General features: G+C 50.3%; 1 protein-coding gene across 2 annotated transcripts in view; it reads right to left on the minus strand.

Moving 5' to 3' along the window:
• Window positions 1–19,661, minus strand: part of Dennd3 (DENN domain containing 3) — a 53,240-nt gene that overhangs the window by 25,423 nt on the left and 8,156 nt on the right. For both annotated transcript variants that reach the window (XM_055626712.1, XM_055626713.1), the window contains exons 4-9: window positions 19,001–19,134; window positions 15,889–16,000; window positions 9,566–9,685; window positions 9,013–9,231; window positions 5,733–5,854; window positions 1,236–1,391 (exon numbers count right to left, since the gene is read on the minus strand). In XM_055626712.1, the coding sequence (XP_055482687.1) occupies window positions 1,236–1,391; window positions 5,733–5,854; window positions 9,013–9,231; window positions 9,566–9,685; window positions 15,889–16,000; window positions 19,001–19,134 (863 nt within the window). The remainder of the gene's footprint in view (window positions 1–1,235; window positions 1,392–5,732; window positions 5,855–9,012; window positions 9,232–9,565; window positions 9,686–15,888; window positions 16,001–19,000; window positions 19,135–19,661) is intronic.

Raw genomic sequence — 19,661 nt, forward strand, 5'->3', positions numbered from 1 at the left:
GCCTGTCCAGACAAGCCTCTCCTCCTCCCCATAACCATCTCATCTTTTCATGGGAGTTCAGTTTACGATCATCTCCCCCACGCTAAAGTGAATGCTATAAATAACTACTGGATGGTCTGGAGGATATGGCCAGGCGGATGTGCCTGGTGTCTTCCTTGCACTGTGAAAATGCATTGGTCTAGGGATAGAGTTTTACAGCCTGAAATCTTCTCTTCTTCCTGTTGTTTTGTTGGGGCAGTGGGGAGAGTCTCACGTAGCTCAAGCTAGCCTCAAACTCTGAGGGTAGCAGCCTTGTACTACAGATCTTCCTAGCTCCGCCACCTTCCCAGACTCTGGGATCACAGGTTTGTACCACCACGCTTGATTGTAAAGTATTTTGTAGGGGTTTTTTGTTTTTGTTTTTTAAATAAAACACTCAATTATAAAATACTTGTCTCCCAAAAGTAAAAAAGAAACATACCCAGGACCATGCATTGAGCAAAGAAACAATACAATCTGTCTCTGACACACCACCTCATTTTCTTTCTCCCTGATAGATTTGCTTTATGTTAGTGAAGACATAAAAAAGACAAGGCTGTTTGTTTAAGCTTTACTTTGGAAATAATCAGAGTACTGAGAAAGCCATGGCTCTGTGCAAACCCCTCCTGAGCAGTCGCCCCTCCAGAACACACCAGAGCCCCCTTTGCTGTGGATGCAGGGAGCAAGCAGCAAGAAGGGAAAAGGATGCTTGCAAGAGAAGGAAAGAGCTGAAAGAAAGAAAAGGCTCTAAGCTGTAATCTAATTCCTTAAGTGACGGGTGTTAAGGCCAGAAGTAACCGCTTCTGAACTGTGCCACATTCAACACACAAACTTCACTTGACTAACTTAGCCAATGCTAGTCCAGGACTTAGGCAGCGCAGGCACACCCTGGCGGTGGGCAATGTCAAAGAGCTTCCCAGCAGGAAAGCCCACACGCTCCTCTGTCCTGAGCCCTTTGGATGCTTCACCCTCTGGTTTCTGTCCAGCTATGACCCAGCTGTCTCTTCACAGCTTCAGGAACAGACTCTCCCTGGACTAACCCCAAGCCCTCAGCCAGAGCACACAGGCACCATCTCCCAGGAAGCCAGCTTGGAAACAGTGCCCAGTGATAGGAGAGACAGGCGATCAAGGCTGGAGGGTGCCGGGCGGGGTTATGAGGAGAGGTTTGGGAATGAGCTCAGAGGACACTCCTTGATCTGCCATGATCCTTAAAATACCTGAAGATGCCAACGAGCAGCTGGAGGGCAATGTGCTGAATCTTGCAGTTGAGCGTCTGCTGCCAGGCTCGGCGGCGGGCGCGGCCCTCATTCAGGTCGGTGCTGGAGCTCAGGTGGGCAAGGTGCAGATCCGGGTGCAGCTGGAGGCTCTGGACTCTGGTAAAAAAGCAGACTGAGCTGAGCGCCCGGTGTGACGTAAGCAGAAGCCAGGTGGATGAGCCTAAGAAGCTCTGATGCCAGCCAACAGTGTGAGAGAACATTAAACACTGGGGGCTACAAAAGTACATTCACCTCCAAACATCAGCACAGGAAGGCCTTGCTTCAGACCCAAGCAGGCAGGCCTCCTTCTAAGACACATGGCATTTCCTGTGTCAGGGCTGCTAGGAGCGCCAACCACAGCTACCCAGCAGCATCTCCTGCCCAGGTAAGATCAGAAGCCACTCTGTGCCCTGCTTTTTATGTCCATTCCTGGCCTAGCACAGAGTGACCCCTGGCTCGTCTGCAGGTCCTCAAGCACAGAAAGGAACTCACCCGGAGCCACCACCAGGCCTGGGGCCTGGCCTTGCCATCACCACCATTTTGTTGTTGTTGTTGTTCTGAGAAGGTTTTAGAGATGTAGCTCTGGGCTCAATCCTCAGCATTTCAAGGATCTAAAATTTGCCCGCAGGAGGCCCTGGGCATCAGCAATCAAGTCCGCTGTTTTAAACAGGCAGAAACAATGCACACATTTGTTCCACAGATGTTCCATGGGCACCCCCTGTAGGTCAGGCACAGTCCCAAGTGTGAGCCGGGCAGAGGCCCTACTGAGTGGATCTGATGCCACAGTAGAGGGAAACAGAAAACAGAGAAGACAGCCAGGAACAGGAGATGATAGAGGGACAGCAGAGACCCCGTGAGGTGAGGCTATGAATATGAGAGGGTCAGACTATGGGAGGAGAGGGGCCCTTAAAAGGTGGACCCTGTTCTGTGAGAAGCAAGACACACGGTAGTGAGAGCCCCTAGGGGTGAGGTGGAGGAGAGGCTCTTGGGTGCCCTCAGCGCTGCCATGAGCACAGTGAGCCTGCAGGGTCCAGTGTGGCTCATGACCATAAGGAGCAGGTGCAGGCTGGACTGGTAACCTTGGATTGGTTCCTAACATACTAACTAAGAAGCCGTCCTGGGTGGGTGTCCCAGCCCTGCTGACCTGACTAGTGTGACCCCCCCAACCCCCCCGGTCCTTCCCTGCCTAACAGGATTATGACAACTGCACTTTAACACCAAACTGACTTTCACCAGGCAGAACACAGGGCCGGGAACAGGAGGGACAGAGCGTCAGTGACTCCCCTGCATGAACCACACAGCCATGCTGCCTGCAGCGTGGGGTCTTCCGAGCCTTCTGCTTGGGCACAGTTGGGTGCAAGAAGCTGCTCCCTGAAGGACCTTGTCCTTCCCTCCCGCACACACTGAGCCAGCACAACCCAGACGGGGGCCTTTATCCCTGACCCACGGTGAGGAACATTTCCCATCAGCAGAGCGGGAAGAACACTGTGGCCCAGGACCTCTAGGGGAATCTGGGAGTCTTTCTTTCTAAACATTTAAAATTTTTTTATTCGGTTTTTAATTTTATGAGCATTGGTGTTTTGTCTGCGTGTATGTCTGTGTGAGGGTGTCAAATTCCCCTGAAACAGGAGTTACAGACAGTTGTGAGCTGCCACATGGATTGAAGCTAGGTCCTCTGGAAGAGCAGCCAGTGCTCTTAACCACTGAGCCATCTCTCCAGCCTGACTTTGGAGTCTTTCAGACTTCTAATGATGAGGGCTGGAGAGATGGCTGAGTGGTTAAAGGGCTTGCTGCTCTTTCAGCTTCAATCTCCAGCATCCGCACGGAGGCTTACAGCACTCTGTACCTGCAGACTCAGGGATACAGTGCCACCCAGGAGGAAAAACACCCATATACATCAATTAAATTTTCTTTTGAAAAGTGGAAAAAAGCCGTTTTAATGATAGAAGGAAAAAAAAAACAAAGCAAGGGTTGGACTTCTACATACAGGTTGAGTGTCCCTTACCCAAAATGCTTTATGTAGTAGCGTGTGGCTCTGTGCTGGCATACTCCCCTAGCAGGCGCTGAGGCCCGGGGTTCTAACCCACCGCACCCCGAAGCAGCCTACTTTGAGAGCAGAGCATTTCCAGCGTGAGAGCCTGCATGCCGGCACGCACCGGTACATCTTTGTACGTGCACTCTGCACATCACTCAGCGCTGGGCCCAAACCTGAACACCAGCTTCATCTATGCCAAGACCCAGCGATGAAGGCGCCTTCCCACAGGGTGCTGGTAAACCTGTGGTTTGGTGTTCAGCTTTTGGTTTTTGGTTTGTCTAGACAGGGTTTCTCCGTGCAGCCCTGGCTGTCCTGGAACTCACTCTGTAGACCAGAGCTGGCCTCAAACTCAGAGATCCGCCTGTCTCTGCCCCTTAGCATGGGGATTAAAGGTGTACGCCATCACCACTTGGCTCCTAAACCTGTGTTTTTAATGTGACCTATCACATGAGATCAGCCGAAGCATCCTTCTGGCACAGAGTCCCCACTCAAAATGTCCAGATTTTGAAGTATTTTAAATCCTGGAGTTTTAGACTAGGGACACATCACCAATAATTAGCAGACACCATCCAGGGAAACTGAATATCCGCAAGGCTAGAGTGAGAGGTCTGGAAGGCCCAGCACACATGCTCAAACACAACGCCCTGACCTCCCAGCCCAGGGCCAAAGGGGCCCAGAGAACATATCTGTGCCTCAGCGCTTAGGGGTAGAGATAGGAAGGTTGGGAGCTTAAGGCCAGCTGTGGCTACATAGTGAAACCCTGCCTGAAAAACAAGCAAGGGCTGCAGTGTAGCTCAGCAGTAGAGCATTCACCTCATAGACCCAAGGTCCTGGTGTGACCCCTAGTACTGAGAAAACAAACAAACAAAAATAAAACAAGAACCACCAAGGAGCCAGGTGACGGTGGTGGACGCCTTTAATGCCAGCACTCAGGAGACAGATGCAGGCGAATCTCTGAGTTCAAAGCCAGCCTGATTTACAGAGTGAGCTCCAGGACAGCCAGGGTTACACAGAGAAACACTGTCTGGTGGCAGGAGGAGAGGGGACCACTAAGGAACTGGTCGTGGTGGCTCATGCCTATGGTCCCAGCACTCAGGAGACTGAAGCAGGACTGCAAGGATAAAGGCCATCCCGGGCTATAAAGCCGGTTCCAGACCAGGTCTACAGAGCAAGACCCTAGATTCAGCCATAGACCTGCAGAGCCACACCCCTGGCCTCGGCAGACGCAGCTCGGCCCAGTTCTTTACCACAAAGTCTAAGACCACCTGCCACATCTGTTCACTGTCCCCCAACCTCAGCGTTGCTTCTAAGATCCACATACCAGGTGAAGTAGCAGCCATGAGACCTGAATAGCAGGATCTCTCCTGCTATTATTTCCTAAAACTTCCAAGAAAAACAGTGCTGGGCGGGAGGCAGCGGAAGCCAAGGGAACAGGATACTGCTGTGTGTGCCACCTGTCCAGCCTAGGACTAGGGCCAGCAAAGGTAGATGTCACAGTGCAACCACCTCCTGGTTTACCAGGAGGGGACCCCACCCTCCCGAGGACGGACGCCTCTGCACTGTGGAGGAGACCTCAGGGCACTCAAAGCATTGGATATCTGAGAAGGTTCACTGAGCTAGCTCCAGGCCGAGGAAGTTTAGTAACTGGAAGAAAAGAACCAGTCCTCAGTCAAGAAACGGGGCAGGGAGGTAAAAGGCCAGTCGTGCTGGCAGAGGAGGTAACCCTCAAGCCGACTGCCCTGAGCATCACAGCATGGGGAGCGTTGCTGAATTGTCACCGACCCACATTTAGCTGAATCCAAACACTTCACGATGTTCTACACCTATCCAGTGAATACATGAATGGGTGATTGAATGATTGAATGAAGGAGTGAGTGAATGAGTGAATGGATGAGTGAGTGAACAGATGAATGAGTGAATGAAGAATGAATGAATGAATGAATGAATGAATGAATGAGTTCAGAGACCATGGCACAGGACCCAGCAGCAATGGATTTAGCATCAGGAAGCTTCCTAAGGAGCGGAGGGCCAATGTCCCCTGACTCTATTAGGCCATGATTCATATTTTGACAAGATCAGAATAAAAGACAAATCATCTTTTTAAAAAAATATTCACAGTGGGTATAGTAGTCCATGCCTTTAGTCGAAGCTACTCTACTCGGGAGGCAGAGACAGGCAGATCTCTATGAGTTTGAGGCCAGCCTGGTCTACATACTGAGTTCCAGGACAGGCAGAACCACATAATAGTGAGACCTTGTCTAAAAATTAAAAATAAAAATAAATTAATTAAAATTTTAAGAGTCAAAAATAATGCCCAAATCCTAACTATGTAAAATACACATCACGATCAGAAATTAGAGAAGTGGCAAATGCAGAACTGGAACACAGTCACAGTCATGCTCCAGAGCACCATTTCACATTACCTCTGAATGAAGGTCTGTGCCAGCAGAAGGGGGACATCGGGGATGTCTATGTCACTGTCAGAGGACTTGGAGCAGGTGACCGTCCCATGGTCAATGTCTATCAGGACCAAACCATCAGCTTCCTGGAAGGCAGAGGTCGATGTCAAAGTCTGCGACTGCACACGCCTTTAAAAAAACCCTCCTCCCTTTGGCCCGGGGCACCCTCCATTCTGCTTTTTGACCACGCTAAGGACCCCGTGTGAGTGGGCCCATGCAGTGTGCCTTGTCACTCTGTCACTCGGCGGTGTCTTAGAGGATCGCTGGACTGCACCAGGGGTCAGAATCCCTTTCATCGTGAAAACTGAGCCGTTCATACGCGGATGGACTGCACACCTTCCCTGAGCTGAGATGCCAAGCAGGTTGTCAAGTTTCCATCACCCCTGGGACAAATGCTACCCGTAATACTTCATGGCGCCTTGAAGGAATATTTCAGAACTCCACGAGTACACCACCCACGCTCAACGGCCAGCATATCACTCGGCCGTCCAGCCAGATCCGCCACCCAGGACCCAGAACACAAGGCCAGGCGGCCTCAGGACAGGGGTGGAATTTCTGAAATTCCACATCGGGGGACTTATGAGGTCTTGTCTGTGACAGCAGGTGCTAGGCATGAGTGAGTGCATAGCTCTAGACTCCAAGGCTCTCAAGTCTGCAGAAAGAGACAAGGGCACTCAGGAGATACTACTCCTACTTTAGCCCTGACCCACCCTTGGGTGGCAAGTGGAACAAAGGCAAACCCGGCCTGTTCTGGACCAAAGTCTGACTGGGCAAACCCGGGTCTATGGTTAGGCACACAGTGCCGTCCTCCAGGCCAACACCAGGAGTGCCTAAGAGGTGCCCTGATCACAAGACTCCAGGGGCCCTCCCAGCTCTTTTCTGCTGATCCCATCCATGAGAAGCAAAACCCCAAGCCAATCCAAAATGCCACTCTTGGAATCTCCCAAACAAATAAGTCACCAAGCTAGTTTCCTGAAAGATTCCTGACTGGAATTGCTACGTATATACGTATGAAAAAAAAAAAATCTTCCTGCCTGAAGAGCCCGAACAAGAGGGCTTTTCATGAGTGACATAAAAAAGAAACACAAGTTTAAACATCAGAGTACTACCCCCCCCCCTTTTTCTTCCTGTCTGGTCCACAAGGCAGGACAGGGTGAGGTTCTCTGCTTCTAACCCTCCCGAGGAGTTCTGCACTTTTCCTAAGTTATTTTCCACAGTGAGTCACTGACTTTGGCAAGAATACACAAGCCTGCCCACCCGTCCACCCCCACAGAAGAAATGGGACAGCCTGGGAGGAGGGATGTCCTTTAAACCTCTAGGAAATATTGGAGAGGACAGGAATCTGAAACAGGCTGACAGCAGACTGCCGGGGGGGGGGGGGAAGGGGCCCTCGGTGCCCAGTGTATCCCCTTCTCTACGTTGCCATACATAAGTGTTCGTAACACAAACCTAAATGCAGGACATGGTGGTGGACAATCCCACAATTCCAGAGGCTGAGACAGGGGGATCATAAGTTCAAGGCCAAGCAGGGCTTCAACAGTGAGTTCTGAACCAGCCTGAGCTACACAGCAAGCCCCCCCCCATTCTCTCTCTCTCTCTCACACACACACACACACACACAATTTAAAATAATAAATCTTTCTACTAAGTTAAATGTAGCTCAGCACACCTATAATCCCAGCACTTCCACAGTGAGATGGGCGGTGGAGACAGGAGAATTACACAGAAGCTCGTGGTCTGGCTACCCTTAAGTTCACAGCACAAAGGCAGAGACAAGAAAGACCCTGCCCCAAACAAGGTGGAGAGTGAGAACTGACTTCCAAACATTGTCCTCTGACCTCTACATGCCATGATATGTATGCCACCGCCCCTCACACACACACATACACACACACAAGCACACACAAATTAAAAAAAAAAAAAAAGCCCAATTCAGTGCTTTTCTCCCTGCCCTATGAAGCTGACAATGTGCATATGAAGAGATGCCAGATACCAGTAGTAACTGAAAATAAGTGACCATTGGACAGCACCGGGCTGCCAGGTTCCCACCCACAGGAGTGCCAGGTCAGAAACAGTGACAGCGCCGGCATGAGATGGCACTGCCCGCTGTCCAGCAGCCGCCTTGGGAGAGGCTGGCAGTACCTAGATGGTCCCAGCAGCACTGGCATCGCAGCCCAAGGGGAATGACCCTTGTCAAGCTGACCGCTGTCCATCCACCCAGGCTCCATGACAGATCACAGTTTGCCCACATCCCAGGGCCAGCACTGGGGAGGCTGAGGCAGGGAGAGTGCAGAGAGGGCTGGACTGCCCTGGGTGGCGACAGTGTGAGACTCTGTCACAAACACACCAACATAACTCCAATTAGCAGCACAGTGACCCTCTATTAAACACCTACAGTGTGCCAGGTGCTACTCTATGCCTCCCTTGATCCTTGTTGTAGCCACAAGGTTAGCAAGCTTGCTGTCCTTTGGTGGCTAAGAGAGGAGGGAGTTTGCTATGTCAATGAGTTCAAGCCACACAAAGAGTGAACTCCCAGACCCAAGGATGTCCCGAACACTGTGACAAGCCCATTGTATGTTCATGCCAAGTGTTAATAAAGCGCAGTGGATGCGCTCAAAACAGCAAAGCAGGGCTGGAGAGCCAGCTCAGCAGGTAAGAGCTCTGGCTGCTCTTCCAGAGGTCCTGAGTTCAAATCCTAGAACCCACATGGTGGCTCACAACTAGCTACAATGGGATCTCGTGCCCTCTTCTGGCGTGCAGGCATACATGCAGAATGCAGAGCATTCATAGACATAAAATAGATAAATAAATCTAAAAACAAAACAAAAACAGCAAAGCAGCGATCTGAGGTGACAACAGAGCGGCCATCTACGAGCCAGCTATGTGCCAAGTTTGGAGCCCTGGCTGGTGACACAGAACTCTGGCCCTTGACTTGCAGGGGTCTCGGTTCCAAACCCATCTTGAGAACGCGAGAGAAAGGAGAAAGAACAAATGAGACTGCACAGGGTGCACTCGTAATGGCACCCGGGGCAGAAGCCACGGTGCACTGTGTGTTGTCTGTGTGCTGTGTGGTGCCCAGAGTGCACGAGCCTACAGACCGATCAGCGGGGCACCCCCGCACAGCAAGCACTCTCTTCTTTGCCTCATGGGGCATGAGGAGGAGACACAGGGCACATCCACCTGCCTCACAAAGGAGTCATGGGGGTTTACCCTCCCCCACCCAACTCAGAGTTCTCCCTCTCACCTTTCTGACTTCTTCAAAGTGGTCGAGATGGCAGCCCATGAGGAAAGAGGTGGGAGCCATGACGAAGTCCAGCATTTGGCCGGACAGGATGGGCACAAAGGTGTGCTGCCACTGCAGGGGGTGCAGATAGGCCACGAAGCACTCGGCAATGAGCGTCAGCAGGGCCCAGTCTGAGGAGAAGAACACGATGCGCTGTTCCGTCAAGATGCAGGTCAGTATCTAGGACAGCAAGAGCACTGTTTGCTTCCGGCTGCTTCGGGCTGGGCATGGGAAGCCCCTCCCCCCAACCAGAGGCTGCTTTTAGCCTCATCCCACATTCTATTTATGAAAACCAAGGCCCTGTGTGAAGCGGTAAGTGTCGGCTCTAAGCACAGGGCACGAGTAATTTGAGTACGTGGGTTCCCAGTTCTGCACTTCCTTTCCGGTAGTTCTGGGGTTCACACCCAGAGGTTGAGGCAAGTGCCCCACCCCTGAGCTGCACCACGGCCGTAGCCCACGCTGTAAGACGAAGTTTAATCCTGTCTAACAAGCAATGCTCCTGGCGCCCACAGACCTGCAACACCTTCTCAGGCCGGAAGCACAGCAGCGGCAGGTGAAGGTCCAAGTCGATGACGGGGCTCTCGGGGTCCGCTCGAGAGGGGAACACAACCTGCAGCGGCTTCATGTTAAATATCTGTGAGGGCCAAGAGCCACTGTTAATTCAGAGAGCTGTCTACAACTGAGGCCAAAACACTCCCCACTGGCCATCTGGACATTCATGAGAAACTGTCCTGGGGGCTAGAGGATGGCTCAGTTGGCAGAACGCTAGCCATGCAAACATGAAGACCTGAGTTAGCTCCCTAGCGCTCACACCAAACCCAACTGTGACGCTACGTGGTTTTACCATCCCAGTGGAAGGCTGGGCATGGTGGTGCATGCCTTTGATCCCAGCCCTCAGAAGGAAGAGGCAGGTAGATTTCTGTGAGTTTCAAGCCACCCTGAGCTATACAGTGAAACACTATCTGGAAAAGGAAAGAAGGAAGGTAGAGAGAGAGAGATCATGGCTAGAAAGATACCTCAGTGGCTAAGAACACTTGCTGCCCTTACAGAGGACCTGGGTTTTGTTCTCAGAGCCCACCTGGTGGCTCAAAACCATCTGCGACTCCAGTTCCAGGAGACCCAATGCCCTCTTCTAAACTCCATGAACGCCAGGCACACACATGGTGCACCTATATACATGTAGGCAAAGCACTCTACACATTAAAAAAACAACAACAACAAAAATAACTAAATATTTTAAAGAAATTTTTTTTTCGAGACAAGGTTTCTCTATGTATCCTTAGCTGTCCTAAATTCACCTTGTAAACCAGGCTGGCCTCGAACTCACAGATATCTGCCTGCCTCTGCCTTCTATAGTGCTGGGATTACAGGCATGTGCCACCAAGCCCAGCTTAAAAAAGAAAATTACCATCACCACCACCATCACCATCATCATCATCCTCATCCTCATCCCAATGCTGGGGAGGCAGAGACAGGAGGATCGCTGGAGATTGTTTACAAACCAGTCTGGCTTACCCAGAAACCCCAGGTCTCAGTGATAGACCCTATCTCATTAAAAAAAGAAAAAGCCCTGAGAACCCCTGAGAAATGGCACCTGAGGCTGCTCTCTGACCTTCACAGGCATGAGCACACACGTGCACCTGAGCACACACAGACATAACATACGTACTCACTGCATAAAACAGAAAGCGCTGAGGAAGGGTAGCCTAAGGCAAGGCCTGCCCTAGAGGACAGTCACGCAGTGACTTCTGCTGGGAACTGCACCCAGGCCTGGCACATGCTAGGCAACTGCTCTCTACAAACCCCAGCCCCAGCCCAAATGACCTTTTGTCCTTTAAATAGGGCTTCACATTCTCCGGGCTAGCCTTGAACTCACAATCTAGCAAAGAATGACCTTGAACTCCTTATCTTCCTACATCTAACTTTCTTAGCCTACTAACTAGTCAGCATGCTGTTCACTGAAGGACAAAGCTTCTTCTTGGCCCTGGCATTTGCACAAGTTCTAAAGTGAGCACGTTGGAGAATTCCTGGGCATCGCGTGTTTGTGTTAGTTACTGAAAGTGCATATCCTCAGTATTTCTCACTGAATACTCACAGTCTTTCTCAAACTTGTGACTCAGAACAACTTAAGTACGACCTATTACTCCACTATTTTGAAATAACACTTCCGTTTCAACCCCGCATTCACAGCGTGCCTAAGCGTGCTAAGAACCCCAAATGGTCATGGAGGAAATCAAGAAGATTTGGTCCCTGCAGCAAGACAAGGATGTCTACACGTCCCCCTGGGGTAGTGTGTGCCTTCCCCTCCCCAGAGAGAATAGAATGATCTGGATGCAGGCAAAGAGGAGATCAGGACCAGGAGGGGCATCTGATCAGATGGAGGGCGGCATCGCTGACAAGAACACAGAGAAGCAGGCTGCACATGCTGCTCAGACTTCCCATCAGTCATGCAAGTCCCTGTGTCAGATGTATTTTCCTATGAAAACGTGGCAAACAAGAAAACACCAAGGGCATCCTAGCAACACATGGCGGCTACGGGCTGGCTAGGGCCGCTGTGTCTCTAGAAGCGAGACCCAATCCAAATGAGGCAGGTGGGTGGGGTGGGGCTCGTGTTTGAACACGGGCCTAGTGCATCTGTGTCTCTGAGTACTCAGCAAAGAATTAAAATACAGTAGCTGGGCCTTGTAGCTCAGGCCTGCAATCCCAGCTATTTGGGAAACTGAGGCAGTGGGTAATAGTCCAAGGCCAGCCTGGGCTACATAGCGAGTTCGTGGCCAGACTGGGCAACTTAGTAACACCCTGTCTCAGATAGCTCAATGGCAGAACACTCGCCAAGCACGGTAAGGCAGTGCACAAACCTAGCAGAACAGCTACACGGTGGAAGAGAGATGGAGGGATATGCCCAGGAGAACCAAGTCTCAGACCCTTTTGAGAGGTGCACAGGAGATGGCCACAGAACACAGAGGAAGATCCCTTCGGCAGCACCCGTGGGCCTTCGCGAGGCTGGAGACCAGTGGAATGAGAGGCATAGACAGGAGGTGGTGAGCTGAAGCAGGGATACAGGGCAGAGTTAAAGATGGGAACGCTGGAGAGGTGGCTCAGTGGTGACGTGCACTTGTTGCCCTTTCAAAGGACCCAGGTTTGATTCCCAGCACCCACACCATAGCTCACAACCATCTATAACTCCTGTTCTAGGAGATCCTATTCCTTCTTCTGGCCTCTGTGGGCACTGGGCATACACCTGGTGCAGATGAGTATATTCAGGCAAAATACTCGCACACACAAAATTAAAATTTAAACATGTACAGTGGGAACCCACCAAGGGTTTCAGGCAGGAAAGCGGGACTTAGGAGCTTTACTCCTGTCTGTAGCCACTGAACAGGGGACATGTGAAGAGCGAAGCAGCAGGCTGTGGCCCCCTAACCCCGTGGGGGGAAGGGCTGGCGTCCTGCAGTGGCTGAGGGCAGTGACTCAGTCAACGGGAAATAAACATGAAAGGTGAACAGTCAGACAGGAGTGACAAGTGAGCAAGAGAGTGCATGCGCACAGGGGGAGTGTGCGAGGTGTCAAGCCACACCCTGAGGAAACTGGTCTTTAAGGAGCGATGCGGAGAAGGCAGACCCAGGGGTCATTCACACGGCTCTCCTCACCCCTGATTTAACTCTGCCCACTGTGTCCTGGTGGGCACGCACGGGTTCGGAGGACACAGTGTACACTCTCCCCGCACCCACCAAGAAAATACCAGCCACGCCACCGAGCATCCTTGTTAGGCCCAGCATGAGCCTAAATATAAGAAGGTGTGAAGAGAACCCAGGAAACTAACCATCCATCGCTGCAAAATCGCAAGAGGTTCATTCTGACCATTGCGCAATGGGGTCACCCCTGCTGGTCAGCAAGGAGTGGCACCGGGAGAGAAAGGCCTTAGGTTTTTAAAAGACAAGGCGCGGGAATTCTAGGGGTTGCCTTCTTGGCAATTCATGATTGGATGAGGTATTTAACTTTTTAAATAATTGGTTGGTTCTGTGCACCCTTAGGTCTGGTCAGCCCTGTCGTAAATATCTGATCTTCAACTCAGTTTGGAATTTCCTGCCATATGAGATATAGCCACAGTTAAAGGTGGGAAAATGATTAATTCATCCTGTGTCTGTTCTGAGGAGTGGGGGTTACAGGCTTTAGATCAAAGATCAGGAGAAGGATTGGGGCCATTTGGCCCAGTTTCCAAACAAAGCTCATCTCACAGGCACCAGCCGGTGATTTTCTCTCCATTTAGTAGAGATCTCTGCTTGTTCTCTTCCTTATCTCTGCCCTCACAGATGGCTAATGTCAGGAACTTTTACATTCCTTGGCTCTCTGGAGAAGCACTAAGAGGCTTTAATTAACATGGGCCTAAAACTTGAAAATATAAGTTATAAGGCAATTAAAGAAACATAGGTTACAAAGGTAGTCTGATTCTTTCATACTAAATCCAAAAAAGAACAAATCCCTAATGCTCCAAAGTCCCAGATGTTCCGAGCACCACCATGAAGCCGCAGGCAGAACACTCGCTGTATGGCATGGGGTAAGCCCAAGTCCAAAGCAGCCACCTGAGCCTGAATGGGAGCTGTGGGGATGCCTCAGCAGCTACCACTGGTCCTCTCAGGACTCACAACCATCTGTAACTCTAGTTCCAGAGGATCCAGCTCCCTCTTCTGGTCTCCATCGTTACTGGGCACACCTGTGATACGCATGCATACATTCAGACAAAACACCCACACACATAAAATAAACCTTTAAATATGTTAATTAAAAGGCTAAGTAAGATTCCTTTCAGGGGCTGGAGAGATAGCTCAGAGGTTAAGAGCACTGCTTGCTCTTCCAGAGGTCCTGAGTTCAATTCCCAGCAACCACATGGTGGCTCACAACCATCTATAATGAAATCTGGTGCCCTCTTCTGGTGTGCAGGTGTACATGCAAGCAGAACATTGTATACATAAAAAATAAATAACTCTTTATAAAAAAAAAAAAAAAAAAAAGATTCCTTTCAGGTTGTGAGGGTAAAGTAAGTATGAGACAGAAGGGTATTTTGTATTTTGACTTCAGTTCCTTCCTTAATATATGTAAATGCACATTCTATCTATCTGTCTGTCTGTCTGTCTATCTATCTATCTATCTGTCTGTCTGTCTGTCTGTCTATCTATCTATCTGTCTATCTGTCTCTAAGGTTTTTCAAGATAGGGTTTCTCTGTGTAACCCTGGCTGTCCTAGAACTTGCTTTATAGACCAGGGTGGCTGACCTTGAACTCAGAGATCCACCTGTCTCTGGAGTGCCGGGATTCAGACTTGTAAAGACACATATTCTAAAGTGTGAAAAAACCTGAAATTCAAAAGGCTTCTGGGGCCAAACACTTTGGATTCAGGATCCATAGCCTTCACCTGCACAACAGCCGCATTCCTTGGGGAGCCCCTGGTGGGGAGCGGTGGCTGGGCTCTCCCCCTCTCAGATTGCTGGGTTTGGAGTCAAATTTAAACACTCACATGGTGGCAGCTCTGTGACATAGAGAAACCCTGTCTCATACAAACAAAAAACACAACACACCTCGGGCCAGGCATGACGACACACTTGGAAGGCGGAGGCAGTGGATCTCTGAGTTGGAGGCTAACCTGGTCTATGTGGTGAATTTCAGCCAGCCAAGGTTACGTACTGAAACCCTGTCTCAAACAAACAAACAAACAAACAAATAAAAAAAAGTCTTAAACAAAAGGAGGAGTCACATAGTCTGTGTGTCTAAATCAGACAGGAAATGCGAAGCAGCGCCCGTTCACACAGCTCAGCAGTCTCCCCCACCTGCTCGATCAAGAGGAATACGAAAAGGCAGGTGCAGGCTGCCTCTTCTCCAACTTGACTTCGGTCGCTGTCTGGATGTGATATGCACCTCACAGACTCATGTTTTTTATACCTCATCCCCAGCTGGTGGTTCTGAAAACAAGGGCTGAGCAGGGCATGGTAGCACCAGCCTTTAATCCCAGGACTCTGGAGGCAGAAGCTGACAGATGGCTGAGTTTCAAGGCCAGCCTGGTCTACACAGACTGAGTTCCTGGATAGCCAGGGCTGCAGAAAAACCCCACCTCAGAAAAAAAAAAAAAAAAAAAAAATGAGGGCTGGATGACTGAAGTGAACTCTGGGTGGGCGTCTGGCCACTAAAGCCCAGACCTGGTTCCTGTCTAGCCTCTGCCTCCTGACCCTCCAAGATGAGAGAAGCCACTACCACACATTCCTACAGCCAGGAACAGCACTGTGTCTTCCCAGCTCCCAGCAGGACGGGACAGTCCATGGAGCCCCCCTCCCCCTTATGGTGCTTCTACCAGCATTCCATTCCAGCCATGAGAAGAGCTTCACTGTGAGACCCTGGGGCCCTGAAAGAGCTAGTGAAGTTTCTTGAGCTGGAGCCCAGCTCGGGAAATACCTAAGTAAGCCTGGTACCCAACATCCAAGACAAACAGAAGAAAGGAGAGCTTCAAACTTAAGTAAATTAAAAGGACTTCCTTAGACTCAAAGTAGGCCTATGTAGTTTCTGAAGAGCAAGAAAGCAGGATCTCACGAGTTAATAGTAAACGGACCAGTCATACATGGCCGGCTCTGCCAGTCACAAACCACTCAGCCAAACCCTAGTTCAAATATCTAACTTTGCCCTGCAGAGGTTGAGTATGTATGTAAAAGCATTCAATGAGAGCTCCAAGAGACCAGCGTCTGGAGAGCAGGTTAAACATGGCTGAAACTTGAAACAGTTAAAAACATTTGGACTCCACAGTCTTCAACACACTACAGAAACACCCAGCACAGTCCCAGGTCTCATTTACCAAGTGGAGCGGGCCAGGTGGTGGACTAGGAATTAACGACAGTCTTGCAGCAAAATCTTTTATGTGATTGTCAACTTCAAAGTCTCTACAGAGCTTCAGATGAGTCAATAAACTGAAAATTGAAAGGGGGAAAGAAAGAAAAAAAAAAACCAATAAAGTCACAAAGTAGAACAAGAGTCCGATTGCCACCCTCAGCTATTTTGTTTTTCTGGGTGCTAATCACACAGGGGCTTGTGAGAAAAATGGCTAGAAGGTGTGTGGATGACTGCATACATGCTACACTTCAGGGAAAGTTAGCAACGTGACGCTTTGAAGTGCCTGACGGAGGTTCCAAAGTGCATCCAGACTTTTAACGTAAAACTTGCAAATGTAAGGGGTGGCCAGGTGTGGTGTGCATGGCTACAGTCCCAGCACCTAGGCCACATAGAGCGACCCTGCCTCAAAAAAAAAAAAAAAACAAAAACCAGAGTCAATCAAGAAATAACAAATAAGACAGGCAAGCGATAGTGTGGGAGGTAGGGGCCTGTCCCATGAGAACTGACTGCTAGTCTTTCCCAATATTCCGTTGCACCTCAATAAGTTGATCTTCATAACCGCAGGCAAAAGTGCGGACGGCACTGAGGGGGATTGGGTCAGTGACAAGCTGACCCTAAGGAGGGAAACCTGACCAGGAGAGAAAGTGACCGTACCTAAGGAACTATCAGGAGCCTGGAGGGCATGGCTGAGTGACATGTGGTGGGCATAGAGCTAAGACAGCACCCACCGGCCCCAGCTTGTCAGGCAGCCCCCCAGGAAAGACAGCCCACTATCACAACCACAGTCAGGCACTTCCTCTTTCACATAAATACCAAATATAACTCCTCACAGGTCTCATGTTAGGACGTAGAAAGCCAATATCCCATATTTGCATTTATTGTAAAAACATAATAACGTCAAGGTAAATTTTTAAAATAAAACTGCCTATAATCGACTGTCCCCAACACGACACATTCTTTCTGAGGTGCATCCAAAGCCTGTTTGGACATGCCACTCTGGTTGGTTGGTTGAGGCAGGGTCGCCTAGAGCCCATACTGGCCCCCAACTTGCCAGTTAGTTAACTCCGGACCCTCCCTCTGAGAGGGCTGGGATGGCAGGTGCAGGCCACCACCCCCCACACAGGCTATGTTCTGCATCTCGGTCATTTGCCCCCCCTCTAGCTGTTTTCCACTTCTGAGAGTGCAGCGGTGACCACAGGAGCAGGGTAACTCAGAACGCCTGACAGCGAACCTCCCGGTGTCACGTGTTTGCCCTGGTTCCCGTCGGGAGGGACTGCTACCACGTTGAGCAGTCAGCTGCTGAATTGGCACTGAGAGCTGGCCCTGGAAGCCATCTTCCAAGGGAGCACCTGTCCCCGGCCGTGAACTCCTAACAGCTGAGGTAAAAACCACCACCTGCTCTACAGAGAAAGCATGGGAGGCGGCAGAGCTCTACTTCCAAGGAATGAAGACCATCAACAGTGAAGAGGTCTCTGGGACCGGCCCTAAGGCTCCACCACCACTCCCAGAGCTGGCAGACCTTCCCATAAACATGCATCTCCTCATCTCACCCCCTCACTAAGACCAGCCTGTTCTACAAACACACTGTCTAGGGCAGACTCGAGACTGAATCAGCTATGCCCAAGAGGCAGCTCTGTTTGAAGAGTGAACCGCTAAAGTGCTGGAATTTAAATATGAATGCTGGGAATTCGCACTGAGACTCCCACTCCGCCAGCAGGTACTTGTCTCACAGGGTGACCTAAGTGTCCCTTAAAAGACACCAAGCGCCACTCAGCAGTTCAGTGACCCTGAGGACTGCTTTTCTGTCTCAGGAAGGGGGACTCTTGCTGCGTGCCATCTTCTGCCTTTAGTTAAAGTAGAGGTGCCAATCCCAGGACCATGACTTTTTAAAAATGTGGCCCAGTCTAGTCTCAAACTCCCTACGTAGCTAAGAATTGCATTTGACGTCCCTGCCTCTGCCTCTCCAGTGGTGGGACTGCAGTCATGCTCAATAGGTCAGGTTTACACAGATGCAACCAGGGCTTTGAGCACCCTAGGCAAACAACCTACCGGCTCAACTACATCCCTAACTCTTTTTTTTTTATTTTATTTTATGTGCATTGGTGGTTTTGCCTGCATGTCTGCATGAGAGTATCAGATCTTGGAGTTATAGACAGTTGTGAGCTGCCATGTTGGTGATGGGTATTGAACCCTGGTCCTCTGGAAGAACAGTCGGTACTCTTAACCACTGACCCATTTCTCCAGCCCCATCCCTAACTCTTGAACTATGGTTTCTGAAACACCAAAGCATAGGACTTTAACCCTGGCTAATGACCACGTCACAATCACAGCCTCTGATTATGGGAGCCCACTGAGTCCCAGCGACGCCTTCCTGGTCTTTCAGACATACCGTATCTCCTTAGAATTTCAATTCAGCAGCAGCAGAAAGGGTTGTCGATGCTGCCTGGATTTGACACATTTGTGGATGTCACTGAGTCATCCAGCAAATGGCCAACTCTCTCGGGTCATGAAGCCTAGAGTTTTCTTCATATACATCTCTTTTTTTATTTTTATTTTATGTATTTATTATTTTGTTGTTGTTGTTTTTCAGACAGAGTCCCACTCTGTAGCACAGGCTGGCCTGGAACTTACTATGTAGAGCAGGTTAACCTCAAACTCAAGGCAACCCTCCTGCCTCAGCCTCCCAAGTGCTGTGTGTGATTAAACGCATGTACTGCATACCTAGCTAGCTATGCTCTTTTTTTTTTTATTCTTTTGGCTTTCCAAGACAAGATTTCTCTGTGTAGCCCTGTCTGTAGCCTAGGCTGGCCTCGAACTCACAGAGATCCACCTGCCTCTGCCTCTCTAGTGTTGGGATTAAAGGCATGTGACACCATGGCCTGGCCCCAGCTATGCTCTTTAAAAAAAAAATTAATAATAATAATAATAATAAACTGAAGCCCTTAGTGCTGCCTTCCTCCTGCCATCCTGACTGCACATTGTACGCTGGAAACTCAGGCTTCCCACAGTGCTCCCAGGCCCACCTGACCATGGCCCACCTAACCTAGCTCTTAATAACAACACTGGCCCCAACTTACCAGGAGAGGCAGTCCTTGAGGGAGTTGTAGTATGGGAACCGGGACACCACACACACTGCAAAGGGCACAAAGCGTCCAGCCGAGCTCACACTGGGCTCCCAGTGGGTCTTGCCGTTGTAGAAACAATATTCATCCTGGACAAAGAGCAACGGGGACGCGTCACCTCCTGTGCTGACGGTACAGGCCCAGACCAACAACGGTTGGCACCTCTTACGAGAAACATGTAAGGGTCTCCACCAGCTCTGCCCTTCCAATCCATGTAGATGGGTCCTGCAAAAGGGTCGTGCCATGAGGCACTGGGCTTTTTAGGAACAAGGACCAGGCAGTCTCAGCCTGAGGCCTCCAGCCTCGGGATGAACAGGGACATACTACTAGAACACAAAGGCACACACAACACAGCTCTCAGCGACAGACTCCATTCTGGTTGACTTCCAGGTGCCATGAGCATGTCCAAAAGGACCAGCGCCAGGCAGATCTACAACCTGGAATGTGCTGAGGACACATCCAGAGACGGGACAGAAACAACCCGGTAGTCGCTGGGGCTAGGGGGCAGAACTGGGGGCAAGAGCTGGGCAGGTATGAGATGGGAGATGAAAATGTTCTGGAGGTGGCACGCACTGGGAACGCAATGCCTCGGGCTCACACACAACACAATGGCTGA

This window comes from Psammomys obesus, unplaced genomic scaffold (assembly GCF_907164565.1).
Source record: "Psammomys obesus unplaced genomic scaffold, mPsaObe1.curated_primary_1811, whole genome shotgun sequence".
Lineage (NCBI taxonomy): Eukaryota > Metazoa > Chordata > Mammalia > Rodentia > Muridae > Psammomys > Psammomys obesus.